A 16816-nucleotide genomic window follows, 5' to 3' on the forward strand; every position below is an offset into this window, starting at 1 on the left:
TTAAAAGACAGGAGATTGGATAGCCCCAGGATGGGTGAATTCGGGCAGCTCCTCCACTCAAGAAGTCAGTCTGATAAAGTACGTGGCCATACTGCCCTCTGGAGCCTGCAGATTTTTCTCAGAATATCACTGAAATAGATCTTCCTGTTAAGAGCTATACCCAGAACCCGGATGAAGCTTGTCCATTTTCACACGTGAAATGTTCCGAGAAGCTCTTCTAAATTTCCCAAATAACAATTTCTAAAAATAGGGAGACCCAGGAATTAAAAACATGAAGTTTCCCATTGTGCTTCTTTCTCAAACTTCTTTTTAAAAAGTAACCATATGTATTGCTATGATAGTATAATCTATATTTATTAGGCAGTTGACAAAAACAAAACAAAACAACATTTGGCAAAACAATGCCAATTTATTCATTTTTGGACACATGAACACAAAATATCCCTGCAGGCCAAAAAAAAATTTGCGAATTTAAACAACCATCATCTTATCTCAACATGGGGATATCACCCCTCCCTTAATAGTTTAAAAAGTACCTCGTATTGCTAGAGACATACATCCAGTCCAAATTTAATAAAAATACATTTTAAAACATTACAAGTCTAACAATATCGAAACAAAAATGACACCATTAGTCAAATGAACAAATGCAAACATTTTTTTCAGTCACTAGACATAGAAAGAGCATGAATATGTCAATAGCAAGGGATAAGAAAATGGTTAATCAATAACAAGATCTTCCCTTTAATTTTGCAAGGAAAAAGTCCTTGGAGTTGAAGCAGTATTGATACAATGCCCTCAGCCTCCACTTTCTTAAAATGAAAGCAGAGCTACCACCTTGCTATTGAGCAAGAAAATCTTACAGCACATCCACAAAGGGTCGCTAGGGCAGGATGGAGAGGGTGGGCCCGGTTAAACAGTGGATTACCTTTTCATACAGGTAGCTGAGCCAGTTAGGTAAGCTCTGATATAGACTGGGCACCAGATCCTAAAACACAGACTGTATAGAATATGTCTGCTTGTAAATTGTCACCTTTGGAAGCAGCGAATAGAAATTATAGTACGAGTGAATACGTTCTGCCTGCCAGAGTGCTGGCTGTGTTAAGCCAGTGAGTTCACTTTGCAGCTAACCACCACCACAAAACATCATGGGTTCACCATTTGGATCTTCACCACTCTTTGAAGGTCCCTGTGCCTTCTCCCCAAATCGTTACTCTTTAGCATTGCTATATTTAAATCTTTCACACCACATGACAGTGCCTAAACAGGCGGCATTAAAAAAAAAACAACAACCAAACAGTCTAAACCTACTTCTAGAGAATGCACACTTCCCATTGATTGACACATGCATAATGATTCAGTCAGTCCCAGGGGTTTACTGTGTTCCAACTGTCAAGCCAAATTAAAACTATGCTTTCAGACCTGCATGCAAGAGTATTGCTGCAACTCTGATTCTGCAGTGATTACCTCTTAAAGACTCACCCCTCAGCAAGTTTTTTTCCCCAGCAATCTCAATTTTCTGTCCTTCCTTTTGTCTAAAACCATAGCATTGCACCCTTCAAGGTACCGTTTTCCTATAAAAATAGGCCTCCCGGCTTTTCCTCTACCACTACACTGATTTGCCCCAGTGTACTAGGACTGACTGAGGTCTTATGAACTATAGTTCAAGGTCGAGCATATAGCCCAACAGCAGGCAGGCGAGTCAGGGCTTCCTGGCACTCTGCCTCGCTCCCTGCTTCATACATGCCAGGAGGTGGTGAGAAGGGACGCTTCTTCTGTGTGTTATTAACAAGCAAGTCTGAGGCACTCAAGTCCAGATGTGGTGCCCATCAGCCAGCCAGCCACCAAGAGTTCTTCACATCCTGGACACCAGCAAGTCCTCCATCTCCTAAGAAAACTTTTGTTTTTCCTCCTCTTGGGTCAAGGGTAGCCAAGCTGAAGGATATTTTCTGTGCTTTCCCTGAACAAGTGTGAATAAAAAGCAGCAGCCAGCGCCTCACCAACGTGTCCTGATTTGTAGTGCCCAAGTGAGGTATTTGCAAAAAAGGAAAATCTTAAGAAATTAACATCTGCCATCTTCTTCACTCCTGCCCATGTTGTGCCTCAATTACAGAGCTTGCTTTCATCCCACTCTATGCAGAGAACAAGGACGTCTGCACTCGTATCTTAATGAGCTTTTAGGATTCGATATACATTATAAAACTCTCGGAGACCAGTCTCAGCAAACACTGGTGGCATCGCTGATCAACAGCACATGGAAATGTAAACTTTAATGTATTTACAAGCTTGTTTAAAAGACTGAAGGAAAACAGTGCTTTATATTGCTGGGGTTTTGAGAAGGCTAGTTTAAGAGATTTGGATCAGCTAATGAGTTCAAGCAACATCCTTCACCGTTAAATCCAGTGTTTCCCCCACCAACAGTTTCCAGACAGAGGTGGCAAAATTGTTTTACCACACTGTATCTGTCTCCTCCCCCCGGCACCTTCCTCAACCATATGGAGGGGCTCTGGGCCTTTTATCCCTCCTTCTAGCTCTCACTCCCAAGGTTCCAGGACAGAGAATTACAAGTCAGTAAAAGGTGGGCTGGGAAACACTGCCTGGAACTATCAAGACTCTATGTAACTGTTGTCCATTCACAAAGTATTATCTACACTAAATACAAAATACATTTTTCCCCGCATTGTAACTGATGCTTGCTTTAGATCAACTCCCTTTGTCTGAACAAGAAAGGAATCCTGTCTCCCTGTGAACAGAATCCAGAATCTATTAAGAAAAATTGACCTTTTCTATGCAGCTTTAGTTTAATAAAAGGAAGGAAACCCCACCAAGTGTATTTCAGGTTGAAAGAGAAGCAAAACATTTGCGCTACAAGTAATTGTGAGTGACCTTGATTCCCAGGGAAAAAAAGTTTTAAATGCTGGTACATTTTTGCAAGACGCAGCATCACTCAAGGTACCCTAAGGATTGGCAAAGCCTATCCAATAAGGAAGCATCCTGGCTCTAGCTTATTTTAAAACAAAGTGATAGGACACCAACTGTGACTATAAAACAGATTAAAAATAATTCTTTAAAAAGGCATGGAAATATATGTCTTTTCTGATCCGCTTCAGAAATTGCCAGATTATGATCTATAAGAAACAGCTGATAAAAATCATACTGAAATCTTGTCTAAAAAAGTACATTGTCAGGGGGAGGAAGAGGAGGAACCTTAAAAAATGTTTATTGCCAAAGATAACTTTCTATGAGAAAAGTTTAAAAATCATTTAGATCTAACAAACCACACAGCAGCATAAAATGGGCACTTTTGAGAACTCTGAAAAATACTAAAAGCTAATTTTTTTTTTTTCCAAAGAGGGGGAAACATGAGTGCTTTTGCCATGGCAGTGTTATCTGTCATCACGGCACGCATCGCATTTGTCTGTGTTACACATTCACAAAAGTCAACCAAATAAGAGAACTGCCTGTCTGAATCTGCAGCCAAATATAGTGCAATTGCCTGGCAGCCTGTACTTGCACCAGCACCAGTCTGTAGAGATCAACAGAGAAAAGTAGTAAAAACTCATAAAATTCTGTAAAACTTACAAAAAAATTAATGCTCGTTCAAGGCATTTACAGTGGTGAAGTCAGAAATCTCCATTAAAAAGCCTATGGACCCACACAATTAAATAGTTACGCTGAACTAAAGTAGATTGTTTGGTTTTTCTCTCCCATTTATGCACACGCCCCACTCAATGAATACAGAAAAAAGGAAAAAAATCTTCTCTGGTAAGACTAGAGGGATGCGGTGAACACCACAGCTAGCAAAATAGTCCATAGAAACCTTTCTCATAAAGTCCTTTAGAAAGTTCAGGCTGATTAGCCTTTGCATGATGAGGTAAAAATTCAGTCCAGTGCATCAGAAAAGATAATCTATGAGTATCTATTACTTTTAAAAAATGGCTCAATTTTGTTGATGCATCAGACAGTGCTGTGAAGTATAGATTCAGTGCAGCTAATCCGAGTTGCTGGTAGAAGACCACCTGAAGTCAACTTGGCTCTCTCTAGAGGCAGTAGGCATTTGAAACATTTTGAGGCTGAGTGGGATAACAAACTGGTTGAGTTCTTTTTCTGAGACTCTCAGGCAAAATACATGGTGTGCTGGGTATCATGGTGGATTTGCACAGCTTTAGCCAAGGCCTGAGGATCTCGGCCATTGCTCTGTCCTGACACATGACTGCCTTCCGCACTGTAAAGAAAAGAAAGTAAAAAAAAAAAAGAAAAGGAAAAAACAGTGTAACAAAAGACCACTTCAAACTTCAGGTTTCAAATAGCATGAACAGTACTGGATTTAAGATCTTGAGGTCAAACTGTGACTTCTTAGATAATCTGTAATGTCTCTCTAAACATCAGTTTGCTCAATTGAAAAATACAATTTATTTAGACTGTTGCAATAATTAAATAGAATAGTGTCTGCAAAGACCCAGATCTTTATCAGTGCCTAAGCAAGGACTTCCCTGTCTTTTATGTCTGGTTAATGCCCACTTGTTCTTTAGTTTTCAGTTAAATGTCATTTCCCCCAAAGAAATCTTCCCTGATTCTGAAGTTCAGGTCAGAGCCACATGAACTATACTTTCATGAAATCCTCTACTTTTATTTCACTTGAAAGATCATTATTTGGATAATTATTTATTCCTCCACCAGGATAGAATCTCCAAGAAACTAGTAAATTTGTCTGTCTTACCACTAAATCCCTAGTGTCTGGCATGTAACAGTGTCTCAGTAACCATTTGATGAATCAGTGAATGTGCTGAGCACAGTGCTGGAACATAATAGATACTCAGCAATTGTTATTATGCCACCAGCCTTTCTTGTCTTCCCCTTACTAGCTATAGGACCCTGGACAAGTAACAACCCCTCTGAACTTGATCTTTTAGGAAAACAATAACTTCTGAACATACCTCTTAAGGGCACCATGTGATACAAAGGGCTTAGTAAATGGGAAATTATCATCCCTCCTGAGTTCTGTACTTAAATTATTATAACCCCCTATCATCTAGGCTCAAAATCTTGGTCATCTTTTACTTCATCCTCTTCTCTGTCATGCATATCCAACTGACTGTTGAATAATATCTATTTTATCCCATGAGTAGCCTTTTACTTTTAACAAAGATAATCTTGCTCTAACATACTTTTCCAGCTTCATGCCTGCTATTCTCTATTCAAATGCTCCAGTCAAAGAAAACTTGCTACTGTCCAAACACGTCACTTGTCTTGTCTTCTTTGTGTCCGTTATTCCCTCTGCCTGGAAAACTCTTTTCTCTTCTTTATAGAGCCAAATCTTACCCATCCAGCTACAAAATCTCTAACAGACTTTCCTCTGATGTTCAATTGCACTTTCACCTCTACTGCCTTGAGCTAATCATCAGTTTTATGTTTGCCTGTATTGTCTACCATACTGAAACATAAAATCCCAGGAGACATGTCTTCCTCAACTTACTGTTTATAGTACCTAGCACAGTGCTGGGTACACAGTGAATACCTAATAAATATGTTGAATGAATACGTATATTACAGAATGAAAGGTACAAAGCCACAGCTGGGCATTTTCCATAATAGTGTACTTTCAACCCGTACAGAAATAGACTTGCAGTGGAATGTCTACTATTTATCAGCTGAATTCAGACTTGGGGAAGAGCCCAGAAACTGCTACACTTCACAGATGGTCATTTGAAAAGAAAAATTAAGGGAGAGAACTTCTTTAGCTACTCAATAGTAGCTCAGTAACAGGTCAATATGTCTGATTCTTTTGGGATCTTTATTTAGGGGTGAGAATGGTCTGGTACCCCACCTCTTCTCAACACAAACCCAGGTTCCTTCTGATGCATTCTCCAAGATTGTACTGAAAGTAAAGTGACCTGGTCAGGACCTCCCCCTTGCATGAACTGGAATCCACAGGCCTGTAATTGCTCTGACTGGAGCCAGGGCAGGGCACTGGGCTGGACGTCTTGCGAGGCTGCTTAGTACTTGAGCAGAACTGAAATGCATTTGGCTCTAAGGGAAAACCACAGGCAGTTCCAAATGGGATTCCTTTTTAAGGGGGACAGACATACCATACAAGTGTGAACAAGCCTTGGCACTTTTTTGGACCAAAAGTCACAATATGAGCTTTTTGGACCAAAAGTCATAACATGTAACTTTATTTGCTCCATGAAATGTAAACCCTAGAAGGAAGTTTAGCTCTTCCTAAAAGTTTTCAATGGTAGCTCATTTTTAAAAAGAAACATGCTGCCAACACAAACAGAAAGATTTTATTTGCCTGAGAAACTTGCCTGTCATGATCCTTATCCACCAGATGATACCTTGCCCTGAAGGCTACGAGCCGGGCATAATAGGCAGGGGCTGGAATAGAGACTGAGCGTGTGCACCGCACATAGGTGTGACATAGCTGGTAAGTCAACAACTGGAGCTCATCTGCGGTGAAGCAGTTGTCATCCCACAAGACCTGGTAATGTGAAGGACGGCTGGTTCCCTGGAGAAAGAATTGTATGATTAATGTCTCTGACGTGGGTTTACTACTTGAGAGGAGAATGGAAACCTACCTAAATTCAGAAATAGTCCTGCCTAGCACACCTACAAGGAGATACTTAGACCAAAAGATCATAGTTTTAGGACACAAGTATTAACAAAGTGATGTACAGTATTTAATAACAAGTCTACTTAAGCTAGTTCCTGAATTTTCAAACACCTCCCAGCTTCCAAATTACCTGAATTCCCGCATGACTACAGAGGTAAAAGTCAAACTCGGATGGATGTGTGATGGTGCTATCCACAGTAGTGCCTGCTGGTACATTGCCACTTTTCCCTACCTACCAAAAAAAAAAAGGGTATAATTAGTCATCAAAGAGCTAAACTGGGTTCAGGCCATTAGTAACAAGTAAGTAAACTGCTCTTAAGTGAACTCTTGAAAATCAGTTTAACTCAAGATGTTGAATTTTCTGTAAATTTCCCTTGGCCCAACTATTTTATCCTTAAATATTTTCACAAACAAATATACTCCACGGTTTCACTAAGGGAATGCAGACAATGAATTATTCTACCTGTGGCTCTGGGCTGCATTATTGTCATCAATTTTATAGATGACACATTGGTATGTGCACAGAGGGGGAAAAAAGACATTTAAGATGGACAAGTTTCCTGAGGGAAAAAAATCAGTTTTATTCTTTATTTGGAGTTAAAAAAAAAAAGTCAACTTCCAGTAAAAGTTAAGATGAAGGAATCTTCGAACTGGTTCACCAGGTTCAACAAAACTAATACTTGTACAGGATCAATAAAAAAATTCACTGGCACATGCATTATCAGGAGGAGTGTACTGAAATGAGAATTAGGAAAACCAAAGTTTCAGTTCTAGGCCCTTCCTTGCAACTACATACATTGAACAAAGCATAGTATCTTTGGGCCTCAATCTAACCATCCACAAAATTAGGTGATGATTGCTTACATTTTAAAAATTCTCAAGTTCTTCTATAATCAAACTCTAAAATCAAACTTCCAGAAAAGCAGAAATACAGAAAAATCTTGCTATTTGGTCAATTTCCATCCACTTCTGCTGTACAGAAAGATTCCACATAGGAAGTATATTTAGCATAGTGGCACAAATTTGATGGGAATTTATTTGACTCCGTTTTAACTATTGTTAACTTCAGTTGAACATCATATGCTATTCATATAATAAAATACATGAGTATAGAAAAGTCTCGTTCCATCAAATTCATATGTGACCTTGGGTACCTATCTAGACAAGAGGAAATGTAACTGAGTTGTAATCATTCTAGTATCCTTCCCCAAACTGTATGCTTTAGGAATGTTAGTTCTGCAGGATGTGTTCAGGTGTTTTATGGTCAAAGAAATCTGAGGGACACTGGTTTAAACCAAAGTTAAAAGGCCTTTCTATTGCATGGCTTCTGAGAATCTTTATCTAGTAATGCATAACCCGTAAGAGGGAGAAGGAGTAAACAGCACTTCCTGAACTTATTTGACCATAGAATCCCCTTTTTAAAAATGTCTTGGAATCTACAGATGAGAACCTAAAGAGGTGCTGCTCTGGGGGAAAAGGGTCCAGTCATGTTCATTTTAATAATTATTGCTTGAGCACCATGTGCAAGGCTCTGCAGCAGATGCTGCGGATGGAGACAGAGGCACAGAGAGAACTAATAACCCTGCCCTCCTACTCTTCGTCAAAGTCATATGCAATGGACAGCAACGCAATGTAGTAAGGGCCTTATGGAAGGCAGTGGGAAAAGTTGGTAGGAGGAAATGGTTGAGCCATGCTTTATAGCAGTGGTCCCAGCCTTTTTGGAGCTCAGGGAGTAGTTTCGTGGAAGACAATTTTTCCACAGACTGGGAGGAGGAGGAAGATGGTTCATGCAGTTATGTGAGCAATGGGGAGTGATGGGGAGTGGCCTATGGAGCTTCACTTGCTTGCCCACTGCTCATCTGCTATACAGCCCAGTTTCTAACAGGCCTCGGGACTGGTACTGGTCTGTGGTCCATGGGTTGGGGACCCCTGCCTTATAGGATACATAGAGATTGAATGGAGGGGGGATGGAATGGAAATGAAGACATTCCAATATCCTTTAAAGTCGGGAATGGGTAAACAAACTGTGGTTCATCTGTATCACAAAATACTACCCCCACCAATAAAAAGGAACAAGCTGTTGATACACATAAAAACTTGGTTGACTCTCAAATGCACTATGCTAAGTAAAAGAAGCCAAACCAAAGGCTATGACTTCTTTTCATATGACATCCTGAGAAAGACAAAACTCTAGGGACAGAATATATATCAGTGGTTGTCAGCAGCTATAGGTGAGGGAAAAGGTTAACTACAAACGGGCAGAAGACAAGTGCGTGTGATAGGATCATTTTACATATTAAGGTGTAGTTACACAACTATATACATTTGTCAAAACTTGTACAACAGTACAATAAAAATGGTGAATTTTACTGTGTCTACATTATATCTTATTATAAAAATGAGGGGGGAAACAGGTGGGATGATGTGGTCATTGCAGGGATAAAAATACACAGTGTGCATAGGAAATGGAAATAGTCACGTCGGTAATAGAAGGTGTATGAGTACATGTTGAAAAAGCAAACTGAAATATTATGCTTTGGCTACCTCGGGAAGACACTGAACACCATAAGAAAGCATTTCACACCCTCAAGCATAGGCAATGGGGGAAACATGAGGACTTTTGAGCAGTGAAGTGGCAGGATAAGATCTGTATTTTAAAAACCTAGCTCTGACAACAGGTGGAGGATGCATCTGTGAAAGAGGAATGGAGACAAGGAGACCTCTACGAGCCTTCTGCAACCCTAAAGAGTTTTGCCTCGGGCAGATGGAGCACACAAGAGGAAGAGTTGAGACCAGAGATTTCAGGACAGAACACAGAAGACTGTTTGACCAACTGAACACAGGAAGGGAGGAGGGGAACAGAGGAGAAGAACTTAAAGACAACGCTTAAGAATTGTCGAGCTTGGCTAACTAACACAGTGATACCAAGCAACAGAAGAACAGAGAATCAGGGGACGAAGAGCTTTTGGATGAGGAGAATCCTATTGTTTTGGATTATCCTAAAACAATCAGGGCTTCCCCGGTGGCTCAGAGGGTAAAGCGCCTGCCTGCAATGCGGGAGACCTGGATTCGATCCCTGGGTCGCGAAGTTCCCCTGGAGAAGGAAATGGCAACCCACTCCAGTATTCTTGCTTGGAGAATCCCATGGATGGAAGAGCCTGGTGGGCTACAGTCCATGGGGTCGCAAAGAGTCGGACATGACTGAGCGAGCTCACTTCACTTCACTTCACTTCACTTCAAAACAATCAGGAAAAGGTTTACATGTGTTTTGCTTGAAACACCTGCGGTAGATTGGATCACTGGGGTCAAATATTCTAGAGACCCTCTGGCAGGGAGGTGGGGGGGGGGGCAGGGGGGGGTAGATTATACATCCCTACCCAATTAACTCACAAGTGGCCATGTAACTTCCTTTGACTGATAAAATGTGGCCTGAAATGCACCACTTCTCGGCAGAAGCTTTAAGAGCCAGCATATGGCTTGTCATGTATCTTTTTTCTCCTCTGCTACAATAACTGGCCAAGTTCCAGACAGATGCTTCTCCATCATCCTAGGTTCCAAAGGGAGCACAGCGAGGTCACAGCTGCAGGAGGGCCACAGTGAATGTGTAATGTGAGCAAGAAATACATCTTTGTAAGCCACTGAGACTTTGGCATCTTCTGTCACCAAGCACAGCCTAGCCTCTTTTGACTGACACAATGCCTACAGAGCATCTAAGTAAACTGATAGACAATTAGAAGCACAGATCAGGAGCTGCACAGAAAATCTGGGGCTGGAAATACAGATTTGGTAATCAATAAGCAAATCAGTGAAGCCAGAAAAGTAGGTGAGACTAAAAGAGAGTTGAAATTCAGAAGAGAGAGATATGAAATGCCAAGAAGCATTAGAGTTTAATGGAGAGAGGAAGAAGAGTCAAAGAAAGCCTAATTATAGAGGTGGGTAGTGAACCTGAAAAATCATATTGCCAAGTCCAAAGAAGGCAGCCATCCATAAGTGCTGCAGAGAGGTCAGTGTGGGAATTTGACAAGCTGTCATTGGATTCAAGATGAGCAAGTCATTGAGAGAACAAGCTGGGTGGAGTCAAAGAAGTCAAAGTCAGGCAACAGAGAACTGAAACGTTATGTGAGAAGGTACAGAAAGAAAGTCAAGTCTTTTTTTTACTGTAAGTTTGGTCACTAAAGGGAGGAAAGGAAAAAAAAGGCAGGTAGACTGAGAGAGAAGGGAAGTTTTAGAGAAGCCTGAGGAAAAGTTAAGAAACTGTAGAGGATGAGGAGAAGGAGGCAATGGAATGGGGAAAATTGAAATTTTGAAAAATAATGGATAATTAATGAAGTGAGGCTCTGGAGAAGGCAGAAAGGATTAAAACCAAAAGCCCAGGCTGGAGTGGGGAAGCATAAGTGGGAGAGGTTAGCGTTCAAGATTCAAGGAACAGGGTAAGAAAACACAAGATTTAGCTAAATTTGAAAGCAGAAGAGAGGAAGCTGAGAAAATTCATGCCTTCACAATTTTGTTTTCTGGAGGAAACAGAAGGTTGCTCTATTGCTGGCAATGTAAGTTGTTGGCAATGAAGGTGTCATGGTTAGGGCTGGGGACTTGAGAAGAGTATAAAGGATTGGAACAGATGCCATGGAGAATAGGAAAAAAAAAATTGCAGCATCAAAGGCCTGGCTGAGACTTGCTATCAAGAACTTGTAACATGGTTCATTATCGAATAAATGACTTTTTTCCTCAGCAACTTCAACCAGCCTAAGAGTAGAAGCAAAGGAAACAGGCAAGTGCATTAATTCAGAGCTGGGGACTGGCAAGAGGCATGTTTAGAGAACTGAAGATGCTGGTAAGTGTTAGGGGTGCAAAGTAGACCAAGGGTTGGGACTGTCAGTCTTCAAAAGCCAGGAGTAACACTAGACAGTCAAAAATAAAGCTATGAGATAGACTGGGATTTAAGAAAAATAATCCAGGTCTTAAGTTACAGAAATAGCAAGTTGACAGAGGGATGCAAGAGTGACCATGAAGGAGGGAATGGCAGGATACTTTGTGCCTAGAGCTCAGGCAAGAGTTCAGGGAAGGTGAATCAGCAGAATCTAAGAAGGACTACCAAGTCAGAGTCTGGGCAATTTGGAAGACAGTATTTTGAATCTGTGCTGATTGATGAACCTATGGCCCAAGGACAAAACCTTAGTTCTCTAACGATTCAGAAAATGAGAAGAAACGGCTCAGTTTTGGATTAGAGACAAAAACTAAGCAAGCACTAGAAAACAGTGAGAGTCACCCACAAGACCACAAGATTAGGCAATGGAAAGAACCAGCCTCTCTGGGAGTCAGTCAGAGGGGACCTGAAAAAGATAAAGTAATGTCACAGGAAAGACCACAGAAGTAAAGTCACTCAACACTGTGTGCCTATAATTTACCCGTTTGTACATTAATATCAGATTATACATAGGTTACACAAAATGTTTTTTTAATCGAATGCTGGAAATTGTACCCAAAATTAACATTCATTTACTAAATTAAGCCTTAACAACCATGGAAGCTAGGTATTATATTTACCACACTTTATAGTTAGAACCATTATAGCTTAGAGAACTTAACTTGCCTATGATTAGTAAGTGTGACATCATAAGTATTCAAAGGGCATACCCTAAAAATCCCCTGCACTGATGTAAAATTATTTGGAAAAGAAATGCTTCTTTATACCCTAGACCCATGCCTTAGACATTGATAACAAAAAAGTAGCAAATGGCAATAAAGTCCAAATAAACAACCCGTCTCTTTGGAGCTTGTCTATATCACCATAGTGTACCTGGCATGCTTTTTATTCCCCCTTTAAAAACTCTAGAAACCAGTATTGCTGTCACATAAGAGAAATATTCAGTCTTGAAACGTGTGTCATTCAGAATCGCCCATCTAATCTCAATTGGATTTAGTATGTTTACTAAATTATTATTAGGCACTTCTGCTTTTAGAAAAAAATTGTATGTATGCCTACTCAAAAACACATTCACTTGCATCAGGTAATAAAGCTTATCCTATGTGTTCTTACCCTTTCTGTTTTATCTGCACAGAAGAGTCGTGTGTGATGTCTTTTCTGCACCACAATATAGGTTATTCCTGGCCGGTAATCTTCTTCCAAGCTAATACATGCCTTTCGAATTGCTATTAGTTCTGGCCAAGCTACCTAGGAGTTAGAAATGGAATGATGTTTAATTGAGAACTTGCCTATCTCTTAGGTATCTCTCAGATCTGATTTACCCAGAGTGGTAGATTGGAGGAAGTTCCATCAGACACTGAGAAGCCCCAGAGGGAACTTTCCTGGTGGCCCACTGGTTCAGACTCCATGCTTCTAATGCAGGGGGCATGGGTTTCATCCCTGGTCAGGGAACTAAGATCCAAGACGCCACATGGTGTGACCAAAAACGAAAAAAAAAATATAGATGCCCCAAAGGGAAGCTAGAGGATAATGAGATTACCTGTTTCATCTGTCCCTCGGATACCCCTCCACGGTAATAGATGATCCGGGTAGGTTTGAAGCGTGTGGATTTGTAGAACTGGATCAGCAGCTCTCGAACCATGTTGGTAAGATCCTGGATTACCTCCTGACTATAGAGGAGCTCCTGGGAGATCTCCTGGCGAGAGGTCTGCACGCGAACTGTGGCACAGTACCGGCTGGGGTGGCCATCCATACTGCCAACCACAGCCGCAATGGATGGCTTCTTCCCATCGCCTGCTGGGGGGTGCGTGACATCTGCTCCCAGGAAGATGACAGGCTGCTGGAACACTGAGGGCCTGCTCAGATTTAAGGAGACGTTGCCACTCAGACATATGGATGAAAATGCTTTCATTTAGCAAGCTCACCAGATACAATCACAGACACAATCTTACAAGAGAGAATAAAGGTGTGCCCACTGGGAGAGACTTCTAAGGCCCACCGAGTGCCTGCCACCCAGTATCACGAATCTGAATCGACTAAAGCAGCCAACATGGTTCTCCTGCAATAATAGCAAGAAGGAAAGAGTCAAGTGAAAGTGAAAGTTGCTCAGTCGTGTCCAACTCTTTGCAACCACATGGATAGTCCATGGAATTCTCCAGGTCAGAATACTGGAATGGTTAGCCATTCCCTTCTCCAGGGGATCTTCCCAACCCAGGGATAGAATCCAGGTCTCCTGCATTGCAGGCAGATTCTTTACCAGCTGAGCCACCAGGGAAGCCCAACATGGTTCTTTTGCAATAGCAGGAAGGAAAGAGTCAAGAAAAGAACCTAACCCAAATTTAACAAAATCTCTATGTGTAAAGAAGAAACTTGGGTTTCCCTCATAGCTCAGTCAGTAAAGAATTTGCCTGCAATGCAGGACATCCAGGTTCAATTCCTGGTTGGGAAGATCCCCTGGAGAAGGAAATGGCAACCCACTTGCAGTATTCTTGCCTGGAGAATCCCCTGGGCAGAGGAGCCTGGCAGGCTAGAGTCCACGGGGTTGCAAAAGTCAGACACAACTTATCAACTAAACCACCACCAAAGGAAGAACTTTCCCTGAACAGTCTCTCTTAGGATCCTGGGGTTTCTACAATGGAGACTGAATTGCAGAATGCACAAGAAACTAGGACCAAACCCCCAAGATGTGAGACTTAAGGAAGAGAATAAAGTTCATCTCCTTCCCTATTCTGTTTTTCTCCATAGTATTTATCACTTTGACCACATAATTTACATTTATTTTACTTATTGTGTATACACACACACACACACACACACACGGTGGGCCAGGCCCGCCAGGCTCCTGTGAGCCATCAATCAGGGAAGTCCAGTGGTACCTTCAGGGATTATCTACTGAGAGGGGCCACAAGGAAGCCTGATGAAGAGCTGGACATGTTCTATATTTAACCTGGATGATGGTTACAGGAGTGCATATGTGTATCAGAAAAAGTAACCAAGGGGTATATTTGAGATCTGTTTTATTGTAAATTATGTAAGTTAGATTTTAAAAAATAAATGGAAAACACAGAGTTCAGGATCTTACCTTTGATGAGGTACAAGCACGTTGTTAATTCCTCCAAGCTTGGCGTTTATCTTCAGGCAAAGGTTGGAAAGGGTTTGAGGTGAGGTCTTCACTACATTTTTTACCTGGACACATTGTGTAGCCATTCCTAGGAGTGTATCTCCAACACGCTTCACCTCCGCTACAAAAATAAGTTTATTAATTCATTGTAAATGTTGATATATTCTCCAAAATACTAGAAGTAAAGGGGGAAAACTCCTACATGTTAACTTTCACAGAATGCCTACCATATATTGTACATTGTGCTACCAGCTTTTCATACATGGTTCTTTTATCTGCTAAACACTGAGGGCAATTTTTTTTTTGAAAGGTCCTCCCCCTTCCCTTCTCTTCTGCAGGCCTGGAAGCCAGCCCACTTCCTCTGGTCCACCATGCTGCCTGCCACCACTCACTCAAAAGTCTTGAGGTTCCTTTTCTCACAGGACTGGTCTGGGCAAAGAAATTAATCTCCCCAGCTTCCCTTCCTTAGTACACATACCAGCCCTTTGAATTTTAAAGGATTCTTTCCCTTCCTCCAACCCCCTCCCTGCTCTAAACAGGACAGAAAAAGAGAAGCTAACAAAAGATACAAATATACAGAGAGCTGAAGACATTTTATAAAGTTCAAATTGCTGGTCTATGTAGTTTCCAAAGCCTTTGCTTAGATGATAGCCAAAAGAAACTTGTATCATTCCTCTTATAAGAGATACACACTAAGCAGTTCCTGTTCTGGAAGTGGTAGGCTCCCCTATCCTGATACTCCTAAGTACTTCTCACCAGACATTCTAGTTCTCCCTACTTTGGGGGCTATGGTAGAATTGCACTACCCTTATTCCCACTGCATCTCCTGGCCCCATCCCAGGTTGGGTGGGCCATATAGTTGGCTGTGAACAAGAAACTGCAGAAGTTAAGAACCCTCCAGAGACTTCTCTGTTGGTTGAATGGTTGACTCCACCCTTCCAATGCAGGGAGTGTGGGTCTGAACCCTGGTCAAACAAATACCACAAATGCCTCGGGGTGTGGCCAAAACAACTCTCCCACAAAAAACACACAAAATAAATAAAAACCTCCCCAGGCTTTCTGTGTTAAAAAAAAAAAAAAGCAACTCTCCAGAGTTCTTTTCTCTCTGCCTTGGGGCCAGCAACATTCCAAACAGTGACTGGGTTCCAGAGTGAAAATGATATGATGACATGGCGCAGAGGCTGCAATTTACCTTCAATGGACACATAGCAAGAGCAAAAAAAAAAACCTTTGTTGTTTTGAGCCACTGAGAGTTCCGGGTTGTTTTTGACTGCAGCATAAGCTAGTTTATCCTGAATGCTACACCAATTACTTGAAATCATCCCTCATTCAACAGGAATGGGGTCCATACCATATACTGGCGTCTTCCCAGGCAAGATAACCACTATAAGCTGCAGGCCCACGTATGTCATTTTCAGGTGTTTAAACATGGGCTCCACGCTGTCAGCACCTTGTGCGTACTTGCAGAAACATGGCTGACCCTGGATGGGCATTCCTGCATCCTTAGAGATTTTACGGAGCTGGTCCGTGAAACTCCTGTTAAAATAGAATCGGTGGCACAGTGCTCTCATTTCAGGGCACATTCTTAGCATTTAGCTCCCTCTGAGATATTTCTTTCAGTTCTGTACATTTTTAGCCAAAATTATTAACAAACAAACAAAAAAAGCCCATCTTTAACTGGTTGTCAAAAACAGCCTAGAAGTTCTATCACTGCAATTATAATGCAGAAGATTCTGTATTACTAAACTATCAGATTATAATTTGGAATTAAAAAAAAAAAATTAAGCCTCAGCTGGGCCTCAGGGCCTAGAATAGCATTCCTGTTCAAAGACTTTCTTTAAACATTCAAGTCAGTGATTCAGGACTGAAGATAAAAGCAAGGTCAAAATTTCAGGTAACGTGTATTTTGGCAAGCCAGGTACGAGAATAGTTGGGTAAGTGTGTGTTCAGTTGAGAACACTGAAACACTGTCACAAAATCACCATATTTAGGATTATATTCAAACTCATAACAGATTTGATTCCATAACAATGCCAAAGAAAACATCATTTTAAGAGAAAGCAAAATTCACAGTCAAGTTTTAAAATTTGGATTTGAGAAGTTACTCCAGTCTATGTATAAAGTTTTCAGGATAATTTCTTTTGTGCATTTGCCAATA

The 16816-nt window shown here is 41.2% G+C and overlaps 1 protein-coding gene across 1 annotated transcript in view; it reads right to left on the bottom strand.

The window, feature by feature from the left end:
* Positions 1-384: 384 nt before the first annotated feature.
* Positions 385-16816, bottom strand: part of LOC120856424 (protein argonaute-4) — a 36985-nt gene continuing 20553 nt past the window's right edge. The window contains exons 12-18 of the mRNA XM_040231705.1: positions 16010-16194; positions 14620-14779; positions 13078-13393; positions 12651-12785; positions 6744-6845; positions 6309-6508; positions 385-4225 (exon numbers count right to left, since the gene is read on the bottom strand). Of these exons, the coding sequence (XP_040087639.1) occupies positions 4117-4225; positions 6309-6508; positions 6744-6845; positions 12651-12785; positions 13078-13393; positions 14620-14779; positions 16010-16194 (1207 nt within the window). The 3' untranslated portion in view covers positions 385-4116. The remainder of the gene's footprint in view (positions 4226-6308; positions 6509-6743; positions 6846-12650; positions 12786-13077; positions 13394-14619; positions 14780-16009; positions 16195-16816) is intronic.

Source organism: Oryx dammah, unplaced genomic scaffold (assembly GCF_014754425.2).
Source record: "Oryx dammah isolate SB20612 unplaced genomic scaffold, SCBI_Odam_1.1 HiC_scaffold_28, whole genome shotgun sequence".
NCBI lineage: Eukaryota > Metazoa > Chordata > Mammalia > Artiodactyla > Bovidae > Oryx > Oryx dammah.